Source organism: Ambystoma mexicanum, chromosome 7p (genome assembly GCF_040938575.1).
Source record: "Ambystoma mexicanum isolate Mex_15411 chromosome 7p, UKY_AmexF1_1, whole genome shotgun sequence".
NCBI classification, from domain to species: domain Eukaryota; kingdom Metazoa; phylum Chordata; class Amphibia; order Caudata; family Ambystomatidae; genus Ambystoma; species Ambystoma mexicanum.
The window spans coordinates 577385376-577409762 of record NC_090939.1 but is presented as its reverse complement, the minus strand read 5'-3'; the positions used below and the strand labels follow the sequence as shown (position 1 = coordinate 577409762).

The 24387-nt window shown below is 48.6% G+C and overlaps 1 protein-coding gene across 1 annotated transcript in view; it reads right to left on the bottom strand.

Annotated features, from left to right (window-relative positions):
• VWA3B (von Willebrand factor A domain containing 3B) overlaps positions 1 to 24387 on the bottom strand; it is a 2300294-nt gene that overhangs the window by 19183 nt on the left and 2256724 nt on the right. The window contains exon 30 of the mRNA XM_069636259.1: positions 18704 to 18869. Within this exon, the coding sequence (XP_069492360.1) occupies positions 18704 to 18869 (166 nt within the window). The remainder of the gene's footprint in view (positions 1 to 18703; positions 18870 to 24387) is intronic.

Sequence of the window (24387 nt, the reverse complement as noted above, 5' to 3'; positions counted from 1 at the left end):
TTCCTTGATCTGCGGGGGTGATTTCAACCTGATCATGGACCCGGCACTAGATTGGAAGTCCTGTAGGGAAGGTGCAGTCCCCGCCCCACAAGACACAGGAGGGTTGCGGAATCTGGTTAAAGAACACCTTTTGATAGATGCCTGGAGAACCCACCACCCCTGCCAAAATCATACACATTCTACTTGCGCCTGCACAACACCTTCACCCGAATAGACCATTTTCTCCTGGAGGGGGACCTTGAACACCATCTGGGAAGTGCTAATATAGAACCAATAGGATGGTCAGATCACGATATGGTTGTGATAGGACTAGACCTGGGTCCCAGCAAATAGACAAACGCTATTTAGCGACATGCACTTCAGAGATTGGCCTTTTAGAGAATCCCTGAACACGGAAATAAGAGAGCTTTGAAAGAAACGACACCGGGGACCCCCCTCCCAACACCGTTTGGGAAGCAGCGAAAGCCACGATAAGAGGCCTTATAATGGCCCAGGGGGCTTCAGTCAAAAGAATCCGACAGCTTAGAGAAACCCAATTAAAGAAACTAATCAGTGAAAAGGATGCCGCCCTGGGGAAAGATGCAGCAGGGGCAAAAGAAGCGTTAACAGAAACAAGGGAACCTATACAAGAGTTGAAGGAAATATGGCAGGGGAAAGCATTAGCCCACCTTAGGTTTATCAAACAAAAGTACTATGAGAAAGGCGATAAAGCCGACACACTGCTTGCTGCAAGACTTAGAAAGTAAAGAGCCGAAAGAGCAGTCAACAAACTAAACTTCCCAACCCGGAGCCATCCTGACTGACCCAAAGGACATAACGGCCCGCTTTGCCCAATTCTATGAAAAGCTATAACCCTCTGACTGCAATCCTTCCCCTGAGAGCAGGACACATTTCATGGCCAAAATGTCCTTTCCTCGAATACAGTCCACAGACTGTGATCCGCTCAAAGGCCCTATAACGACAGAAGAAGCTGACCACGCTATATCAAAGTTGAAAGCAAGTTCGGCCCGGGCCAGGACGGTTTCACTCCGGCATTCTGTAAGAGACTAAAAGGCACCCTCGTCCCATTTCTGACCCAATTATTCAATGACATTATGTCCACAAGTCAAGCCCCACCCTCATTCACTGAGGCGAGAATAATTGTAATCCCAAAGGAGGGTAAAGATAAGCTAGAGTGCGGCTCGTATAGGCCCATCGCGCTACTAAACATAGATGCCAAGATATTCGCCAGTATCCTGGCTAATAGACTAAGCAGAGTCCTCCCACTCTTAATTCATAGCGATCAGGTGGGATTTGTGCAAGGTAGACAACGCTCAGACAAAACGCTAAACCTAATGGCGATAGAACCGTGTGACGCTGATCCCACCTTCATCTCGGTCGATGCAGAAAAAGCATTCAACTGAGTGAAGTGGCGCTTCATGAATCATATTCTTGAAAAGGCGGACCTCGGACCTGTATGGATCCAAGGGGCAGGCGCACTTTACAGAAACACAAATGCAAGAGTTGTAGTTAATGGAATAGCACCCCCCTATTTCAACTAACTAGAGGGACCAGACAAGGCTGCCCCCTCTCGCTGCTAGTCTTCATCCTGGTCATGGAACCCCTGGCCCAGATTCTCCGGATTGAAAACTCTATAATTGCCCTTCAGAAATTTGGCAAAGAATATAAGCTGGCCCTTTTTGCGGATGATGTCCTGTTTTTTTTAAAAAACTTTATTTTTGGTCTATACAAAAACATAATTATAACATAACAAACATGGAAGTAACTTGTGCTTCTTTCCTGCCTCCCCTTCCCCTGCCCTCTGCTTCCCCCCCGGGTTACACCTGAGCCTGAGTTAGTAGTGGTCTGTGGTGGATTGCATTGTTCGTGATGGGACATATGTCCATGGGATTCCGTTGGGGTTCTGGGGACGTGCCTCGGGAGGCGTCACTGTCTTCGGTGGAAAATAGGTAAGCGATGTATGGGCCCCAGATGTCGGACGGCCGAGTGTGTAGGGGTAGTAGCTTGATAAAGTTTGTTTCTGTGTCTTAACAGTATGATATGTCTTTCAGCCGCTGCTGTGTGGTCAGTGTGGGTCCCTTTCCCCAAGACATTACAATTCTTCTGTGTGCCAAAAGTAGCAGCAGCCCTCCTAGTTTACGTGTTGTGGGGGGAAGGTGTTTGGTGAATCCCAATAGGGTGATCTTGGGGTCGGGCTCCATGGGTATGCCTACTATTGCGGCTGTTTTTTCCAATATCGATACCCAGAAATGTATTGCTGGGCAGGCCCATGCGAGGTGGAGGAAGTCTGCCGATGATGCACCACAGCGGCCACACTGTGGGGGGGTCAAGGGGTGGTAGTGGTGGATCCTGGCGGGGGTGTGGTATGCTTGGTGAATGAATTTTAGATGAATTCGTTTGTATCTTGTGTTTAGTGATACCTTCTGGGTTTGTGCTAGAATATAGTCCCAATCTTCATCTGGAATTGAGGTCTGGAGGGCTCTTTCCCATCTCACTTTAGGTGTTATTGGGTTCAGGGCTGTGTCCGTTAGTAGGGATTTGTATAGCGTCGAGACCAGCTTACCCTCTCCTTGTGATTGGATGACCCCGTGGAGTAGTTGCCATGTCGCGGGTTGCTGTGGAAACAAGGGTAGTATGGTTTGTAGGGTACCTCTAAAGCGGAAGTAGATAAACGTATCTAGGGCGGTAGAGGCTCCGCAGGTTTTGGCCTGTTGGGGGGGGGTGAGGAAATGCCCTTCGATAAAGAGGTCACCCATAGTTTTAAATTTTAACTTGTCGACCCAATTCAGGTAGACTTTCTCTGTGGTTAGTGGGACTCCGGGGATGAATTTTACCGGAAGTAACCTGGTCTGAATCTTACATTTCAGCGCTATTTTTTTCCATATTACTATGGTGGAAAGAACTGTATTGAGGGTTTTGTGTGGGGTGTGTGTCAGTCCAATAATAGAGGCCAATAATAGCTGCTCTGAGCAGGTTAGGGGATGCCAAGGCTCGCTCTAGTTGGACATGGGGACGGATGAATTGTGTGGCGTACCAATGACCCAGGAATTGGGCTTGTGCTGTCCAGTAATAACGTTCTACGTCGGGAAGTGCCATTCCGCCTTTTTTTATTGGCTGGATTAGTGATTTATAAGCTATTCTGGCTGGTTTGCCCGCCCAGAGAGGCTCCAGGATTATGCTCCTTAGATGTTGGAGATGTTTTTGGGGTACTAGTAGGGGGAGATTTACGAATAGGTAGAGGATTTTGGGTAGTATCACCATTTATACTAATGACACTCGGTCCCATAGGGTGAGTGGTAGTGATTTCCATCTGTCTACTTTCCCCTGTAGCGTTTGGATTACCTTACCGTAGTTGTTTTGGAACAGGGTTTGGTGGTCCCTGGCCATTTGAATGCCAAGGTAGCGTACATTTGTGCGTTCCCATTTGAAGCCATAATCGTCCTGGAATTCATGGGTCTCTGGGGTGAGTGGGAATATAATTGACTTACTGTGATTGATCTTTAAACCGGAGAAATTACCGAATTTTATTATATCGCGAATTACTGGGTTTAGGTTTGTTGTCGGGTCACGTATGTAAAGGGCGATATCATCTGCATACAGGGAGATTATTAATTTATGGGGGCCGAAGGCCAGGCCTCTGTGTATATGCTTAGCCCGAAGATCTGAGGCGAGGGGCTCCATCACCATTGCAAAGAGCAGGGCGGATAGTGGGCACCCTTGTCTTGTTCCTCTCTGGAGATTGATTGCAGCCGATCTGGTTTTTTCTAGAATGATGTGGGAGCGGGGTTGATTATACAGTAGGGCTGTTAGTTGGAGGAATCTCTTGCCGAGGCCCATTCTCTGGAGGATTGTAAAGAGGAATGGCCATTCAATGGAATCGAAAGCCTTTTCGGTGTCTAAGAGGACCGCCACCGCTTGGTGCGAGGGATCCAGTGCCTCCATGACCCCGAACATGCATCTGATGCTGAGCGTGGTATTGCGGCCTGATACAAATCCGGCTTGGTCTGCTTGGTCTGCTAGTACCAGCGCGGGCATCAGGGGGGTGAGTCTGGAAGCCAGGATCTTGGCTAATATTTTGTTATCTAAGTTGATCAGTGATGGTCTGTATGAGCCGCATTCTTCTGGGGCTTTATTGGCTGTGTGTAGCAGTATCATGTTTGCCTCTCGGAGGGTCGGGGTTGGTGATCCGGACTCAAGTGCCTCCTCATAGACCTGTAGCAGTAATGGGGTGAGAATGGGTGCAAATGCTTTGTAGAACTCTCCTATTCGCCCGTCTGGGCCTGGAGCCTTGGTGCCTGGTAAGTCTTTGATGGCCTGGAGGATTTCTTCTGTTGTGATGGCTGCGTTTAGGGGTTCCCTTAGCATGACGTCTACCCAGTGTAATTCTATATCTGCTAAGTAATGGGACAGTTCTTCCTGGGTGGCAGTGAAGTTGGTTCCAGATGGGTTTTGGTAAAAGATGCAGAAAGTTTCTGCTATTTCTTTATCGGTGTGCACTAGGGTACCCTGGGGGTTTCGGATTTGCTCGATCTGTGTGGGTTTTCGGTCCGCTGCTATCAGCCTCGCGAGTAGGGTGCCCGGTTTCTGTCCCTCTCCGTATTGGCGGACGCGGTGGCCGTGTGATAGGAATTTTAGTTCACGGTCTGCAGCTGCTCTGAACTTTGTCTTCAGTGATGCTAGCACCTGTGGTTCTGGCGAGGTTGATTGTACTTGTTCAAGCTCTTTTTAGGCGGGACTCGCTTAGTGACAGTTCCCATCTAATGAGCTTCAAGATTCCTTGTTCTTTGGTTAGACAGATCCCTCTAATGTAGCATTTCGGGGATTCCCACATGGTCCCAGCAGATGACACTGAGCCCTGTTTGATCTCAAGGAATGCTATGATTTCCGCACGCAGTTCGTCAGCTAATACCTGATCCTGCAGGGATCCGGGCTTGAATCTCCAGTGTCTCCTCCCTTCTGATGGGTCTGGTGGGGTATATTTGACTGTAGCCGCCGAGTGGTCGGACATGGATCTGGGCAATATTTGGCTATTTGTCCATTGAGCTTGGCTGTGTGCGGACACAAGAATGTAATCCAGACGGGAGCTAGTTTGGTGGAGCCAGGACTGGAATGAATAGTCTCGGGACTCGCCGTGTTGGCGTCTCCAGATATCAAAAAGGTCATATGCTTTACAGATCTCGAGAACCTGGAGGGCAGCTTTGGAGTGGTTCTAGAAGTCGGTGGGATCTATGCTTCTGTGGGTCGAATGTGGTGTTCATGTCGCCTGCCCATATGATTATTGCGGATCTTGTTTCTCCCAGGTGTGTCATTACCCAATCGAAGTTGTTATATCCGTCCGTATTCGGGCCGTAGGAGTTTCTGATGATAAATTCTGTGTTTTCCAGAGTTCCATGTACCAGAAGTGACCTCCCCTCTTCATCGCTTTTGACTGTCCGCAGTTTGAATTTCAGGGATCTGTTTATTAGGATTGCCACTCCCCTGGCGTACGTGGAGTATGATGCAAAATATCTATGTCAGCCCCAGTCTCGGGCCCATCGATTCTCAGTTGCAGGGAGGAGGTGGGTTTCCTGAACCAGAGCAATGTCCACTTTATGTCTCCGGAGGTATTGTGTCATTTTTCTTGTTTTGGTCGGGTTATTGCCCCCTTTAATGTTCCACGTGGCTAGCTTGAATGTTGTGGGTAGTTGAATTTTGGGTCGGTTTTTGGCCGAGGTGACGAACCATCTTGTCATGTGATGTCCCAGCTATGTTGTTTCTGAGTTCTCGTATCCTAGATTGGAGCGGGCTTTGGTGCATCCGTTGGCGTTTCCGGGTGGTGACGGAGGGGGTGCGGACCCCTGACAAGCACTCTTCTGTAACATTAAACAGTTTCCCTCCCAATCATGGGCAACCCCCAACTCGCCCATCAGCTTTCCCCTCCCAAAACCCTGAAACATAACTAAGCTGCGCTTGGGGCGCTAGGGAACTTCCAAGGTCCAGCGCACCTTAAAGTCTAGTGTGATTTTCTGAATCCGGGGGATCAATTATGATCGGCGCAGAGCAGCCAGTTACTGGGCGTGGATGGGCATCAAGGCGGGTCTCCGTTTGCTCGTTCTCTCCTTTGTGGTCTTGGATTGCCGACGTTTTTTTTGCACCCCAGTTTATCGAGAAACAGATTTGCCTCCTCGGGAGTGTTGAAGAATTGTGACTTGCCGTCGTGTTGGATTCAAGGTTTGGCTGGGTAGAGCATGGAATACATCAGCTTGTTGTCCTGTAGCCAGCATTTCACACCGGTGAATGTTTTGCGCAGTGCCTGGACTGAGGGGGAGAAGTCGGTAAAGAATTGGATGTTGTCCCCGTTGTACTGCAGGTTTCATTTCTCCCTTGCAAGGCAGAGGATTGTATCTCAGTCTTTGAAATTTAGCAGTTTTGCTATTATTGGGCGAGGGGCCACCCCAGGAACGGGCCGGCTGGTTGTGACCCTGTCGGCTCGCTCCACCACAAACATGTTGGACAGTGCGGGGCCTCCAAACAGCTCCTTGCATAGGTTTTTAACGAAGTCCTCCATTTTCCTCGTGGTTTGCTTCTCTCTTACCCCGAGTATCCTAATGTTGTTCCAGCGTGATCGCCCTTCGAGGTCCTCGTTTTTGGCCATGACAGCTTTCATTTGTGTTTCCAATGTTGTTACCGTGGTGGACATGGAGGACACATTATCTTCTACGTCGGAAAATCGTTGTTCAGCAGTGTCAAGCCTGTCTCCATGTTTATCCAGACAGTGTTGTAGCTGGTCAAATTTGGTGGATAGGGAGTCCAGCTTGCTGTCTATGTTGCCGATCCCCGCTTTTAATTCGAGGAGGATTTCTCTGATGTCTGTGGTTTGAGCGGGTTCGTCGTCTCGGGGGATGGCCTCTTCAGGGTTCTCTTGTCTCTCGTTTGTTTTTGGGGTTTTAACTATGGCTCCATTCTCGAATGTCAGTTTCTGCTGAGATTTTTCCGATTTTCCCATCGTGGTGGTTTCATTGTGTTTGGGCCAAGTGTGTTGGGGTGATCGCAGATGTTCTCACTTTATTTGTTACTCTCCCGAGGGGGTGCCTAGCGGTCTCCGCGGCCCGCAGCCACCGCAGAGGCTCCCGCGGCGGCTCCCGTGTCGCCAGGGGCTGTCCTGGGTGGAAGTATTGCCAGCGGTTCTTAGACTTTGGTCAGCATACCTTTGTTGCTCTGCCCGTATTAGGGTTACTGGGTGACTCGGGGGGCTTCCTCCCATTCTGTGCATCGTCTGGAACTGTCTGAGGGGAGTGTGGGGGGGTTAGCCCCTGATGGCCGGCTTCAGCCCTGTTGTTGTGCTCTGTGCTCTGCCTGGGATACTGGGGCTGCCTGTCCCTTGAACTGCTGGGATGTAAGGCGGAGGCTCTCCTGGAGTGCTGGATGCCGCCGTCGCCTGTTCTTGTCCTTATGTGGTGAGGTGGGGGCCCCCCGACTGCTGGCCGCCCCCCAGGGCGGACCTGCTGTCTGGCTGCCTCCGGGCCCGCTATTTGTGGTGTGGTGTCCGCGTGGGTCCCGTCTCTCCGGCGAGCCGACCTGTGTGCTGGTAGTGGCCGCCGGGTCACGCAGCCCGGCTCCGGGCGGCCTCTGGAGGCTTCCCCAGGGGTCGCCACTTGTTTTTGGGTGGATTCCTCCCAACTTCAGGGAGGACCTGGGACATAGCCGGAGCGGGCCTCCTTCCTTCCGTGCCCTGAGCCCGCCAAGTGACCGCGGGAGCCCCTGGCCCCAGCAGCCCCCGCACCCCGCCCAGGGACGACCGCCTCACCTCTGGGGGGTTGGATGGCCCCCGGATCTGCTGGAATCAGGGGGACCGGCACGCCTCCTCGGTGCTCCGGTGTTCGCTGTCAGTGATGGCATCGACAGCGATGTCTCCGCCGGCGGGGCCGCCCAATCCGGCTCCCCCGTGGCTCGCCGTGCGGGCCGGAGACCGCTGGAATCGCTTTCTCAGCGTGGCCCCTCCAGGTGACTGCTTCGTTGTTCAGGGCTCCTATGGAGGGTGCCCGGGGGGGTAGCGGATTTTATGGCCTCACTCCTATGTGTTGTCTCCCGGCCCGCGAGCGTTGTTGGCTTACTCGCCCGCGGCGCTGTGTTTCGGATGCCGCCGTGGGCCGCAGCCAGCCGGGGCCTCCCTTCTCTCCGCCCCCACACTGGGCTAGCAGCACCAGGTGTTCTTCTCGTCGTCGGGGGGGGGTGACGGCTGGTGCGCCCTGTGCTGGGACGGCTGTCCCACCGCTGGGGGGGTCGGATGGCCCCCGGATCCGTGTTTTTTAGAAGGATTTATGAAGTGCGCTGTCGGAGCTCACACCAGTGCGGCCATCTTGGTCACGCTCTAGCGCCCTCTCGATGTCCTGGTTTAAATAACCCACCCTTCCGTGTCCATCCCAGCACTCCTGGCCAGGATGGAAGAATACAGCGCACACTCTGGGTTTCGGATCAACTGAAACAAGACAGTAGCCCCACCCTTGAAAAGCAGTGACATATACCCAGATTCCAACCCAGAGAACTGGGGCCTAAAGGTAATGCTAAACAACTTCAAATATTTGTGAATAACCATCACAAAACAGCTGAAGGATCTGTACCTAGCGAATTACAAACCTCTGTGGGCGCACATTCGACATGACACAGAGAACTGGGCGAAATTAGGCCTTTCTTGGGTGTGTAGGTTTACAGCAATAAAAATGAACATCCTCCCGCGCCTTCTCTTCCTGTTCCAATCCCTACTAGTAATCATGCCTGGCAACTTCCTGCCAGAAATCAAAATAACATTGCTCACATTCTTATGGGAGAGAAAGAAACTGCGCATAGCCTACAACACATTAATCCTTCTCAGAGAAAAAGGCAGCCTAGCATACCCTGACTTTCAGGAATACTTCAGAGCAGCACAGCTTCGTGTTCTAGTAGACCACATTCGAGAGACCAAGCACAAACAGTGGGTTCACTTAAAAAATTGGCCCTTTGCCCCCGGTCACTCTGGGGGAATGGATCTGGGCACCTCAAAAAGCTATCCCACACAAAACACACGAACACCCGGTTCTGGGAGTGTTGTGGTCGATCTGGAAAAATGGAAACGCGATTTTGATGGGAATAACTACCTGGCCATCGCCCCACAGCTGCATCTGGGCCCCTCCCATTCGAGACATCCTTATAGACCCAATTTGCTTACAGCCACAGTACGAGCAGGGGCTAGTCAGAGCAGGCCAGATGTGGAAGGAGGGAGTCTTCCTAACTAGGGAGGAATTAAAGGAAACACAGCAAGGCCTCAAAATGAACCCACTCCCCTACTTGCAATTGAAAGGAGTCCTCACAGACCCAAGATGGAAATCACAGCTGCAACGCCCCCTCACCCTCTTCGAAAGAATATTGAACACACAGACAGAGACAAAAGGCCTGATCGCACAAATGTATCGAGCACTACTAGGAAGAGGTCACCTGCCCACCCCCCGCACACAGAGTCAATGGGAAGACGCATTGGGTTGGGAGAACAATCAGGAAGGGTGGGAGGCAATATACTGAGCAGTCTGGAAATCATCAATAGCTGTCCAATATAAAATGCACAACTGCAGAATCCTCACTCAATGGCACTTCACGCCCCACCGCCTAGCCAAAATGTACGCCGGTACCAGCCCCTACTGCTGGAGAGGGTGCAGTGAAATCAGCACATACTGGCATCAGTGGTGGAACTGCCCTAAAGCACAGATGTATTGGAAGGAGATCCTAGGCTGGATCCTCGAAATAGAAGGTATCAATAGGGATCTCACCCCACTCCTGGTCCTGTTCGGGGTGGAAAAATGAAAGGAACACTATCGGGCTCCCCTTCTTATAATACTGGTAAACAAACTTGCGCAACCTCAACAATCCCCCCCCCCACAAGCACACCCCCACGACATCAAACGCCCACACCCGCCTGCAGCGATGAACAAACTTGTACTGAACTTCACCATTAGGAGATCCTAACCAATGCGCAGGATCGTGCAGCCAAGCAAAGTATCTAAAAAAGTAAGAGCAAAACATGAGTCAGAGAACCAATGCCAGTCTGTCGCCGAGAACACAAGAAGTCCCAGCTTCCAATTAGCCAACAGAAACCTCGAGAAGGGGGAATGGGGAAGGTTGGGAGGGGAAGTGGGGAGGAACGGGTAGCTGTCCTCTTTTATCTTACTTCCTTCACTATCTGTTACTTTTTCTCTTCTTTCATGTTGAAATACAAAATGTAAAAACTGTTTAGATCCAGGTTTTTCGGTTTTACTGCCGCCTCCCATGATAGGGGAGAATTATGATGTATTGTATGTTAAACCTATGGATCTCAATAAAAAAAATGGTTTAAAAAGAAAAATCTCAAAACAGCTAATTTCAAAGAAACCGATTCCCCATGCATCATAGTCTGCCATGAAGTATCAAGCATCACCCAACATGTGAAATATACGAATTTACTAAAATAGGCAATCTGCTGGGCCCTCAAGGCAGAACAATTAAGTAGCAGATGCAGCAAGGATTCTGATTCCTGGGGACATTTACAAAACTGTCGGGAGGCCGATTTTACAGAGAGCCTATTCCTGATACGAATGATTTCATTAGTAGATAGAACATTCATTCTGAAGCGCATGAAAGAATTTCTCGGGCTTCCTGTCAGGAAGCCGTTTCAAATAAAATTCAGGAGGACTCATATTTCTGTGATGAGAAACAATTTGAGCATAAAGAGAGGTTCTTAATACCTCGTCATTCGTGTTAGCCCAATTGTTACGTTGGATTAACTTCTTCCCATTATTAGGGTTTCCAATGAGGTCTGCAGATTAGCAAAAATCAGCAAGAAATATGAGTGAAATAAATTCATAAAACTATCTTTTTGTTCACCGTCTTTCTCCTCTATACCTATTTAGGTTTTGATCCGGAAGAACATAAAATGTCCTAAAAAGTGAAAGATGCTTCTACTGTACTCGACTTTGGAGAGATTAAACCCCCAATTTATAATGCATGGCTGCGAACGAAACACTCAGAGGAGGAAAATGCAATACTTTACCCCATATCAAGGCTTCATAAGTACTTAATTCAGAAAGCAGCCATGCCTGGAGACTTTCCAAACCATAGCTCAACCTTGGAATCACTTCCTCTATATAGAATTTAATTACCGGAGATACAGAGAATTTACAGTATTTCCTGTCAATTTTACTCATTTGGGCCACCAACCTAATGGCTTTCTCTCTAAAGAAATGTCTGTAGAAATATTTAGGATGGTGTGAAGTGATTGGGTAACCCAAATAAATCATAGTCTCTTTTACCTGAAGTTTTATTTGATTGAGAGACCACGAACACATGTTTTTTAAATTTAATTTACACATTTTTAAAATCACTGTCTTCTGAGGATTCATTCTAAACGTATTTGCTAAAATATAATGATTAAAAAAACTAGATTAGTCTTTGTAACCCAATCGGGGTGTGTTAGATTAAAATAAAGTCGTCGGCATAAACTGCCCATGGAATTTTTAAGTCTCAGAGCTTTGATGGACAAATTAGGCTTTTAAGAGGAATTCTCCCACATCTGACAGAAAGATGATTTATATACTGATTGTACTGTAAGCATATTTGTACAGAGGGAAGGCCGGATCTAGTGCCTTGGGTCTGAGATGTGGTCACAGGTGCCAGGTCCCACCCACCCAGGTAGTGACGCTGCTCATGGAAGACACCTCAACCCACCAGTAACCTGGGTTAAGGTAGCGGACTGTCCCTTGGACTTAGCAGGCTGAGTGCTGTCATTTTAAGAAGTGTGTACTGACATAATCAGTGTGTAAATCCTAGTAATCCCTTTGACTGCTCCTCCCATTACCCAGCGTGCAGGGAGTGGACTGGGTGAAAGTGCAATTGTAATGGTTAGTCAGCTAAGTAACAGTCAGTAGTCTTCAGGGAGACATGTCCACTTCACACAGCAGAAAAGAGGGATAGTTGAGGCTCATCTCAGGGCATAAATTAGTTTTCAAAAATTGATTAGCAGAGTTTGCTAATTACATTTTTCTTGAATAGCAAACAAACCCATTTGATTCGCAGTTACTTGTACCCAATATATAAAATAAACAACAATACAGCAGTTTTTTAAAGGTTGTAAACATTCGCTGCGAACGGCACTCGTCCTTCATAAAATCTACTGAACTATACAAGCGGGTAAAAATACTTTGAGAGCCCTGTAAAAGGTTAGGTGCATGAATGGGCACAAATAAACAGATATGATGAAAAGGCTCTGTAAACGTGTTTGCCAGCTCTCTGCTGCAGGTGCTAAGAGCAAAGTAAGCTCTGGATGCTAAGAACAGTGTATGGTAGTGCAGTAGATCAGTGTATGTACAGACTGGATGGAACTATTGATCACTACTTTGAATAAACATCTAGTTAGATTTGTGTATTAATTATGTAAGAGGAAAAAAGTAAGAGACTAAGCAGAGTGGCTGGCGTAGCAGGCAGAGAACTAGGCAAACTATGGGGAATATTGTAGTTTGCTGGCTATCTCACTTTCAGGGTAGGTGGTATAAAGCAACAGGGTGATAAGATAGATTGTTAAGGAGTATGTGATCAGCTCATTGGCTGAGCACCAGTTACACAGATGCAAGCAACCAGCCATTTACAGAGCTAGGCTTGCAATCAAAAGCATTTAGCTGTGTGATCATGTACATTTTCAAAAGTGTTCACTTGTCAATTTGATAGATCTTCCCCCAACAAAATGAAATATAGTTGGCACTATGAGATTTACTGTAGAGCACGGATATGATGCAGTGTTTCATGGTATCAATAGTGTAATTATGCATTATGTAACAAATTACATTTTTAGGAATGGAATTGCATGACTGTGAAGTTAACACACACTGGTCTTTGCAAGTCAGGATATAGTTAGCTTAATGTAATTATCGTCATGATTATTTCTGGATTGCAATTATTTGAAAAATACATTCTTGGCTAGCACTCCCACACAGGCCGTTGGCACATAAGAGTAGAGCAATGATTATTGCTGCACTCTCTCTCCATTAGCCCCTTTGAACTTGCAGTGAACAGAGAAAAATGGGTGAAGAGATCCTTGAGGGGAAGAGAGGCTCAGAGGGTAACTGAAATAGCTAGCTTTGCTACACAAGTGTCAACTTTATTAGCAAACCTACAGAACTGCATAGCAAATTACTATGCGACACTGCTTATTTATGCCTTTCATCTGTTACAATAAACTAATGTAAGGAAGGCATGGTATCAAACAGTAAGACAGACACAAGTGATCACAATTCAAGGGTGTTTATTGAACTTCAATAGGGTTTGAAAAACACCTATCTAATCCTAAATCTAAAGATGGGAGCAAGCTACCACCACCAAATTATAATAACGCAGACCTAGTAGAGTCTGTCAAAATAAACGGGTCTACACTAATAAACCTATTGTCAATCCTTACTTCTAAATGGAAATAGTGTGGGAAACAATCGTATCCAAAAGAAAAGTGTTCAAGAAATGATATGTCAGGATATTCAAGCCGTTGGCTTCCCTTCCCCACATTTTCAGCACGGGACAAGGTGGCACACTCGAGCTTAGCACACTATCTGGCTTCTCTAGTACGAGGATGCAGTTCCAAACCACAACATCAGGGCCTTCTGTGCCAAAGTCTCATTGCCATTCACAGTCTCTTATTTCACATATACAACTTCTCAGGTCATTTTCTATTCACCTGAGTCCCCATTTGCCGGGCTCATATCCACTTTAACATAAAACCTTCAATTGGTCGCCCTCTGCCAGGCCTGGACCAAATTTATATACTTTTCAAACTTTCTTTACTTCATCAAAATCAAATACTTTCACTGTGTGCAAGATTTTGCTCGACCCCTTGCAGGACCACTTCCATTCACAATTACTCATTCTCTTCTTGATATAACCCTTTTCTCAGTTTCACTTTTGCCACTTCTCAGCTGGATAACTTACAGAGACCTTTGATTGAGCACCCACATAGTGCCGGGCCACTCTGTCAAAGGTATTGTATCTTGCTTTTAAAGTTCAATCACTCATAAGCAGTTTAACTTTACTTGCGACTCTTATCACACGCGTTTTAACAATGTTCGTTCCAGCGCTCGTCATACAATGTTGATGCCTGCAACCTCGGCTTTAACAAAGACCTGTCTTGTATCGGTCTCCCCAACTCACCGACTGTGTTGATTTCACTGGTGCTGCTTTCATTTTGGAGCCAAAGATGGTACCACATCTGCCGGTGCTTCCCCCCGCCTTGATTACTGACGTGGGAGGGCCCCAGGTATCTCTGACACAAAATGCAGTACTCTTCAGCATGGTTTACTGGTTTTACGCTTTCTATTCTTGAGCTCTCTGCAAAGTAATGATTTATGGTCGAAATGTTCAAGGGAATTTCCCTCCTTGCGATCCCATTCTTATTTGACGTCTTTCTTCTCTCATTCAGCTGCTGTCTCGAAACTGCTGTTTCCTCATGTGCTTTGCCTCACCTAGAGTGTGCTCTCATGCTCTGCCCTTTATCTATGTGGGGGAGCTTAATGGAAGTCAGGTGTGTGTGGTGGTCAGTAATTGCCTGACCTCGCCTGGCCATTGAATTGGGACATGTCAGATATACTGCTCAGGTGTTAGTCTGTTTTTTCCCATAGCGGGCTGTCCGTGTGAAAGTGGTTGTGTTGTAAAAGGGGGCAGGGGTAGAGTTCCTAAATATCCTACCTGATAGGATGGGGTAAAGGTGTTATAGGAAAGAGGATACCGCTTCTCCCCATCCGGTGTCCCACTTCCACTCCCCCCAAAAGACCCCTCACCCAGGTGATCCTCCCGCACTGGTCCACCCCCAGGAACTGGATCCAAAAGGGATGGCTGTGTCCTGGCCACCTGGATGACAGATCCTCTGGGACTACTGGGTGAGACACATTTGGGTTTCTCACAGCATCCAGTTTTTTGATAAGTCTTTTTAAGCTATAGTTAATTTTAAAACAGGCGTGCAAATGCCAAGATCCAATGTTACAATTGTTTTTGATTCTGGGGTGACAGAAGATGTTATTTTCTCCAACTTCTTTATGAATTTAGGCTGTGTTTGTGGGCTTGTTGGGCTGGCATCTATTAGTGGGAGTACATAGACTCTAGTTTCTTTAGTTGGAGGATCCCTTATAATGCAATTGTAGGCTGACCAAGTCGGAACTGTAGTGAATGGTTCTGACTATCACACATTCATCATTCTCAGTTTCTTCAGTGAGATTACAATGTGTTTCCAGCAACTATTCATCAAAACATTCTTTAAAATCAATCAACGGCAATACTTCCACCATCATCCAATGTAGGTCCTCGAACCTGTTGGAATCTAAAATAACCTTATTCCTCTCTGTATAATCAGTGATTTGACTGCTTACAGGATTCTGCGGTCTAAACCCTTTGGAAATGTTGCAAGACATAACCTCAGACAGGGATTGAGGAATCTTCTGCAGTGATCGAACTGATGGTGGTCCTGATATTTCCATTGGGCTTAGGACATCTGACTCCTCCTTCTCCTGATAGACCACCATAACTGTTCGGTGCAAAGTTCCTTTACCATACGGAGAATCCTTGAGGAAGTCAATGTTGTCAGCAGCACAAAAGACAAATCTGCCTCTTACCAACTCAGAGGGAAAGTAAGATCCTCCACACTCATCCATGCATTGCATTATGTCGGTGGCTATCTGTGTCTCAAACCGAAGGACTCTGGAGTAATGATGATGAATGATGAATTTTCTGTAGGTAGCTGTGTGCATTGTGAGCCCAACAGCCACTTGCAAGGGAATTTTGTGGGTATGTCGTGTGGTAGAAGTGCTTGCGTAGGAAACTTATCATTGTGATAGAATTTTATATATACATATTTGTGACAATTTATGAGACCTGTTTATTACAGTGGTATCCCGCTTTTCTGAATTACTTTTCATATCCGTCTGTCCTTGACATCACCACTTCTAAAAAAAGAACAACTTCCAGTGAATTTCCATTTGTCATACGTTGGACCGGGTCTCCGTAAAATCATAGCTGCTTCAAGAAGGGTTCTCATATTTTTCTCAATATGCTCAAATTCTTCTTCTGCATGAGAGAGTGCAACATCTGCTGTTACTTTCAGTGAGAATCGTGGTTCATTTACCCTTTTGGGATTACTAAAAATAATGCCAATACATTCGAGCTCTTCTATGAAACTTTTGATTTTTTTTCTTGTTTTCATCTGTCCTTCTTCTACACCATTCTTAGCTGCAATTTCTCTGTAAAGCTTTTCAATATCCTCCATTGTTGTTACATTGCCTTCAAGGAGAAAACCATTGATTGAAGAAACAAATTCAACATTTGTTGCTTCGTTAGACAGTGAATTTGTCTGTATCTTTCTGCCAAGTGTAGGTGTGCATGTTAAGACATTCACTACATGTGTGCTCCAACATAGCTGGTGATATGCAATTTCCCTTGCGTGCGCGTCTCCAGGATCTGTACAATCGCTAAGACGAATCTTCAATGTGTCACTTTTAGACAGTTCTGTTGATCTCTTCAAGCAAATGCCTGCTGAATCAGTTGCTATCAAATATAATTGATTTATTATTTTTCCTTCTTTGTGCAGACCATCAGACAACCAGACAATAAAAACAATCCTCTGAGCAAAAAGGCTAGGCGCACCTCTTGCAATGATAACAAGGTTTCATTTCTCATACAGAAGAGAAAAAGTATGTGTCAGTAGGGGCATCCAAACCAGACTGCCACAGATTGCACTGATTAGTTCAAAGCAAAGTAACAGGCTATAAAGGATATTGTTGTCACCTATGATGCACACAGTATAAGGCACTCACTCCCCACATTCATTGGCCAGCACCAATGTACATACCACCAGCTCCATATGGGATGCCACATGATTGGTTATCGCTTATTTGTGCCAATCCCCTTCCACGTGGTCTTTGGCATTGCCACCTTTTGTTCTAGAGACATGATTGGTGGTCCCCTTGAGAATGTTTCTCTCGCCCTGGTCACCTAACCCGGTAATAAGAGATGAGCTCAGTCGACACTCTTGAGGTCAAATTAGTCCTCTGAAGTGAGAGGCGCTTCTTCGGATCCCAGACACACAGCCGCCCACGCCATACCTCCACGGCACTGACCTAGATTTGTTGGCCTCATCCGTGCACCTCGCAGCACAAATCTGCTCCATTCTCCCCCGTGGCTGCTGCCCCCTCTCCAGACCTTCACCTGTGCCCATTCTGGACAACACTAATCAAAGTATTATCACAAGTTAGGACCACTGCCGTCCGCCAGCATTGGACCCTAAGAATAAAGAGCCTGGATTTGAAAATGCTCTTTCTGATCCAGATGTTTTCAGTAATGTAATTGCACCTGTGAAGGGAATACACTTGCACATACTTCTTCTGCCTTTATGAATCACACACTTCATTTGATCATGAACAGAAGTATACATACATTCAAACTCAGGAGCCCCCCTTTTAAGAAAGCACCTCACTGGGCTGCTTTTAATATATAAATGTAAGCATCGTTTTAAACAGTGTAATTTTTCCAACTGCTTTGTCTACAAACGAACGGCTTTGTAGTGCTGATTATTACACAGGATACCACATCACTGAATTCCTCCCATACCACCGTGGATGCTAAACTCTGTTAAACTCTGATAACGGCCTCTCTTCCTTCAGTTTTTCCTAACATTTGATGAAAAGGATTTCTGGGAATTCGAAAGCTAATGCATTTTTTTCATCACAACATATTATTTTCAGTTAGCCCAATAAAAGGTATCAAAATGTGAATTTTTTATTTTTTCTAAACCTTGTTACTTGGCTTTTACTTTACATCACTTAAATGTATTGAATTCTTGCTATGTTTAACTATTGACCTGGACAAAGATGAATGCATGTTTCACTTGTTTGAACAGTGTTGTTATGCAACTGTGCCTTGCAAGCTCTTTTGAAAGGAGGCCCTGACCTCGGCTTGCTACGCGGAAATGAGCCAGGCTCATGTAAGATGTAATTCTTCTTGCTTTGGGCTGATTGTCAATGCCTGATTTCGGGTGGAGTTCTGTTTTGGTGACCATATACAAGCTTGCCCTCTGCTTAGGAACATACGAATGTTTTAGCTTTCTGGTAAAATGTAAGGGCTGGTGACATAAAAATGCTGTAACTGTCAAATAAAGGTTTCCAGCGCACCACTTCACATGTAAACCTGCACAGCAGGTATTGGATACATTTTATTAGTGCCGTTCGCCACAAACATATAGGCCCTCATTACGACCCTGGCGGAGATCGTGGTGCAATATGCACCATGGAGCACGGCGGAAAGCTGCCGATACCGCCATGGGGGTTGGCGGATTTACCGCCCCATTCCGACCTTGGCGGGGCGGTAAATCCCCATTCCCCATTTTACCCTTCCCCATTCCCATTTTTGCCCCATAGGGTATAATGGGAGTGGGGAAGGCGTTAATTACGCCACCGTAAAATACGGTGGCGTAATTAACAACAAGGTCCCGTAGCGCCATGGATTTCTCCGCCCGGAAAAACCAGGCGGAAAACGGCTCCATGGCGCTACGGGAACTCGTAGTAGGGCGGACGGGTCCGCCGCGAATACCGCTGGCGTAAACCCACTCCGCCAGGGTCGTAATGAGGCCCATAATGTCAAGTTTTCTTCGCCAACCAATTACTGTACACCTAAAGAAGGTATTACCTATGACACTTGCCTAAGTGGAATGTCGCAGTCATATCGTCTCTTGCAACTACTGGCTGGCCAACCCATCTTTCTTCACATTCCACAATGTATGCCACGTCCTGCTCAAATAGTTCAGGAGTCAGTGGATACACCTGGTTTCTGGGTACAAGAGCGTCCACTCCATCATAGTATTGGATCTATGTGAAAATATAAGAAAAGGGAAGGTTAACTCACATAATATTCACAGAGACGTCCAGAAGCCTGTTTTCAGTCTCAACAATGGTCAGAAGAGCGGTAGCCAAGTGGCAGCATTTGATCTCCAAAAATATGCCAGCTCACAAGTGTCAGGATCCCTTTAATTTGCTACCTGTCAATCAACTTCAAAATTATTCTTTAATATATATTTATGGTTTTGTCTCTCCAGAAAACATAATAGAAATACAGCAGGAAGGAAAAGGTATGTACTGCGTGGCAAAGTGTTGCATAAGACATTACAAAGCTACCAGAAGAAAAACTACAAACAGGGAAATAACTCTTTCAAGTATATTACTGGAGTCGAGCAGGACAACGGTTTAGTTGGTAGACGGGGGCTGAAGTGATGAGGGGGAGATTCAGAAGAGTGTGGGGCTGAGGCAGAGTTCAAGACCAGAGAGAACTCACGGTGTATCACTTTGCGGTAGCAAAGTGGGCACAGAAGATAGAAACTCAAGCCAGGAGTTGCAGAGAGTGGAGCAGGTACATCTCTGGCACCCTAACATTTACAGATTTGGAGGGGAGGAGATGGATGTTGGAGTTAGCTCGAAGGGAACACATGCTATACCCCAAATACCGGACTACTTTGAGTCTCGCCACAAAACAGTGAGATGCCCAGAAAGACAATGGGGCTCATTCTGAGCCTGCCGGTCCGGAAACAACGGTGCCAGTAAGCTTACCGGCACCGTTGTTTCCGGACTGTCATAATACAGGTCTGCATGCCGGAGCCGCTGTGCCCGACAGGTCGGACCCTGCTGGGCACAGTGGGCATGTTATGCAGATCGTCACGGAAGCACCGGCACTGTTAACAACGGTGCTGGTGCCATGGGAATGGGGAATGGGGAATTACAATTACAATTTATTTACCGGAAAGTGGGAGCATGCAAGTACAATGCTGAACTCTGTGATACTAAGTCAGATCCCTAAACATCAGACAAGCAAAAGCGAAAACAGTTATTCTTAGTTCAGAAATAATGGACCAACTGGTAACAATTATTAAAAAGCAAACACTGTTTACCCCACAGACACAAATGTAGAAATGCAGGTAATACTTTAGAACACTGGCAGAATACTTTTCAGAGTAAAAATACAATTCTGTGTGGACATTCCCCCACCTGGGCAACCTGCAATAAAAGGTAAGGAACAAGTTACTTACCTGTAACTGTTGTTCTCCAGTATGGGTCTGGCATGGATTCACATGCTCATGAATATTCCCCGTCGTCAGGCTGGGAATCCTCGGTAAAGAAATAATCAGATTCAGTTTCGTTTCTGAACTGTCTTTCTCCTAATGACCAATCACTGGCCTCTGGGTCATACTGCCCCCAGCCAATGACTGCCCTCTACCTAAGCCCCTCCTCTGGCAGCCATCTTCGGATTTGGTAGCACGTACAGTGGCAGTAGGACCAAGTGAAGAGCCGCATAGGGGTAGGCGGGAGGGGTCGCATGTGAATCCATGCCAGACCCATGCTGGAGAAGAACAGTTACAGGTAAGTAACTTTTTCCTTCTCCATCATGGGGGTCTGGCACGGATTCACAGGCTCATGAATAGAAGAATACATAGCAGTACACACATGCACAACCACGGGAGGTGGCAAGACTCAACATTAAGCATTTAATCAACTCAACATTAAGCATCTCTTACCTCCTCACCAGGCCCACCTTCAGGCGAACAGGTTGCGCAGCACTGCCTGGCCGACTCTGGACTCCTCCCTGGAATCTCGGTCGAAGCAGTAGAATCTCGTTAAGGTGTGCGTCGACCTCCACGTAGCAGCCCTGCAGATGTCCAGCAGGGGTACACCAGATAGGAACGCCGTGGTAGCAGTGATCACTCTGGTCGAATGGGCTCTCGGACGGCCTTGCAACGGTCGGTTTGCCAACCGGTGACAGTGCATGATGCAGCCAGAGAGCCATCTGAAAATGGAAGCCTTGGAGAGGGCCTTCCCTTGGTTCACAGGTCCAAAGTTCACAAACAGCTGTGATGTCTTCCGAAAACTCTTCGTGCGGTCCACGTAGAACTTCAGCGCTCTAGCTACATCCAACAAGTGGAAAGTCCTCTCGGCTGGCGACGAAGGCGACGGGAAAAAAACAGGTAACACCAAGGGCTCGTTGAGATGGAAGTCCGACGGCACCTTGGGCATGAAGGAGGGGTGCGTCCTCAGCACAACCCTCGTCTCGTGGAAAGTCAGATATGGGGGCTTGCAGGAGAGGGCTTGGATCTCTCCCATGCGGCATGCGGAGGTGATGGCCACAAGAAACGCTGTTTTCCACGACAGGAACTTGAACGGTGCCGAATGCAGAGGCTCGAATGGCAGCCCCATGACCGTGGTCAGCACCACATTGGGCTCCCACAAAGGGGCCGGAGCCTTCACCGGCGGGAACGATCGGAACAGTCCCTTCATGAACTCCTTCACCAGGCGATGGGACCACAGGGATGAGCGCTCCGGAGTTCTGGTGTAGTGGGAGGTAGCCGCCAGATGGATCTTGATGGAGGCATGGGCCAGCCCCGCCTTGGCCAGCGATATCAAGTATGGCAGCACTTGAGGGGCCGTAATCCGCAGAGGGTTCATCTTCTGTGCCCGGCACCAGACAGAAAACCTCTTCCATTTGTGTCCATAGCACTTGAGAGTTGAGGACGCCCTGGCCTTTGCAAGCACCTCCTTGCAGTCCGCCGGGATATCGTACCCTCCAAACTCTAGTGCTGTAGGAGCCAGGCCTGCAAGTTCAGCGACCCCGGGTCGCGGTGGAGGATGGCACCTCCTTCTCTGGAGAGGAGATCCGCGTCTGTCGGCAGTTTGACTGAAGGGGACACTGACATGTCCAGAAGGTCCGGGAACCAGATCTGTCTCGGCCACGCCGGTGCAACGAGGATCATCCTGCACCGGGACCGTCTGAGTTGGTTGATGAGTCGCAGCAGCAACGGTAACGGCGGGAACGCATAGAGGAACAGGCCGTCCCAGGGGAATGAGAAGGCATCGCCCATGCTCCCCGGCTGGGGAAACCTGCTGGCGATCCTCCACCACTTGGTGTTCAGCACCGTCGTGAATATGTCGATCTGGGGATTGCCCCATCGTTGGAATAGCAGATCCACTTCATCCTGTCGCAGTTCCCACACGTGGCACAAGCGCAGCTCCCTGCTGAGTGAGTCAGCGATGGTGTTCTTTATTCCTGCCAGGTGGAAGGGTACCAGAAACATCCCCTGGGCGACGGAGCAGTGCCACAGATCCTGGGCCTCCTTGGATAGGGCTGGGGATCTGGTGCCTCCCTGCTTCCGGATGTAGAACATTGTGGTGGTGTTGTCAGTGAAGATCCTCACCACCTTGCCCTTGAGGGTCGGAAGGAAAGCCCTGAGGGCCAAGAAACACGGCTCGGAGCTCCAGGACGTTGATGTGAAGTGACCTCTCCTCCGGGAGCCAAAGGCCTCTTGCGTGGAGATCTCCGGTGTGCGCTCCCCATCCCTCCAGGGAGGCAGCCGTCATCACCATCTCCTGATGTGCCGGGATCTGGAAGTCCATACCCGCCGCGAGATGCGTTCGGGTGCCCCACCACCAAATCGCTTGGCGGAAGGTCTTGTTGAGCGATATCCTGTCTTCGAAGCTGCCCGCCGCTTGCATTCAACGGGCGTCGAGGAACTCTTGTAGTGGACGCATCCTCAGCCTGTACAGGTTCACGAGGTAGATGCACAAAGGCATCATGCTGAGAAGGGACTTGATGGACCTTACCCTGGCCTCGTCTATGGTCGACAGCTGTTGCTCCTTGCCCAGGATGGCCTTCGTCCTTTCCTCCGACGGGGAGGCCAATAGCACCACTGTGTCGAGCCTGGCTCCCAGGAACAGTGCAACTTGCGACGGAAGCAAGTGGGATTTCGCGAAGTTGATGGAAAATCCCAAATCCTTGAGCAGCTGGACGGTCTTCGCTGTGTGCTCGGCAGAGAGTTCTCTTGTCCTTGCTTGGATGAGCCAATCGTCCAGGTAGGGGTAGACGTGGATCCCCTGCAGGCGCAGCCGCGCCGCCACTGGTGCTAGGCACTTGGTGAATACCCTGGGTGCCGACTTCAATCCGAAGGGGAGGGTCTTGAACTGGTAGTGCCGTCCTTGGACTACGAATCTGAGAACTTTTAAATGTCCATTTAGAATGGGGATGTGGAAGTAGGCATCCTCCAAGTCCAGCGACGATAGGAAGTCGCCTTCCTCCAGCTGTACCAGCACGTGCTGGAGGGTGACCATCCAGAATTTCTGAGACTTGATGTACTTGTTTAAACAACGAAGGTCTAGGATGGGTCGCCAGCTGCCGCTGTTCTTTCTTACGAGGAAGTATCCTGAGTACACTCCGGAGTCCAGAGCCTCTTTGGGATGAGCTCGATGGCTCCTTTCTTCAGCATCGCCCTTACTTCCAGCAGCAGTTGAGGGACGTGGTTTTCCTTCCTAGCCACGGGAGGAATGCAGGGGCACTTCTTTATAAACTCGAGAGTGTGCCCACGGGCCAGGGCATCCAGCACCCATCGGTCGGTGGAGATGGACTCCCACACGCTGACGATCTTCGCCAGCCGGCCTCCCACCGGGTGCTCAGATGGGGGCCCGATGCTACGGCCGGTTCAGTCCTGCTCGGTAGTGGCCTTGCCGCCTTGGCCTCCTTGACGACGACGACGAGATCCTCCTGACTTGCCGCGTCCTATGTAGGCCTCGTGCAACGAAAAGCGGGCCGCCTGGCGGTACGTCGAGGAACTGCCACCAAATCCTTTGGAGGCACCTTGCTTTCCTCCGGAGTTCCGAAAGGGCGGCCGTCATTGCTGCAAAACTCCCAAGGCCCGCACCATCTCTGTGTCAGCCTTGATGGCCTGCAGTGACTCGTCCACTGTCTTGCCAATCAGGTTGTTTCCGTCAAAAGGCATGTCCAAAACTCTGGTTCGCACGTCCTGTCGGAAATCGGTTGCCTTGAGCTAACTTCGCCAGCGAAAGGGAAACACTGTTGCCTATCTGGCGGAAGCCGGTGTCAGCAATGTCCGCGGCCACTGTTATGGTGTGGTCCGACACCACCTCCCCTTCCTGCAGGATCTCCAGGGCCTCAGCCCTCTTGTCATCCAGGAGGAAGTCCAGCAGAGGAGCGATCTTAAACCACAGCTCCCTGTCATAGCAGGCAACAACGGAGAGGGCGTTGGCCGCTTTAATCGTCATCGCCGCTGACGAGATGACCCGTCGTCCCATGGCGTCCAATTTCTTCCCTTTGCCGTCCGGCGAGGAGGTCGAAGTCGAAGCCGACGCCCATGCCGCCTTCTTCTTGGCCGCCGCTGAGACGACCAAATCTGGGGTTGGCTGTGCCCTAAGGCACATGGGGGCGGAATCCTGGATCCGGTACTTCTTCTCGTACCGGTCTCTCTTGGAGGGGGTCGTGGACGGGTTCTTCAGGAGCTCCAGCCCCTCGTCCCAGATGTCGTCAAGCAATGGGATCGAGAGGACCGTCTTCCTC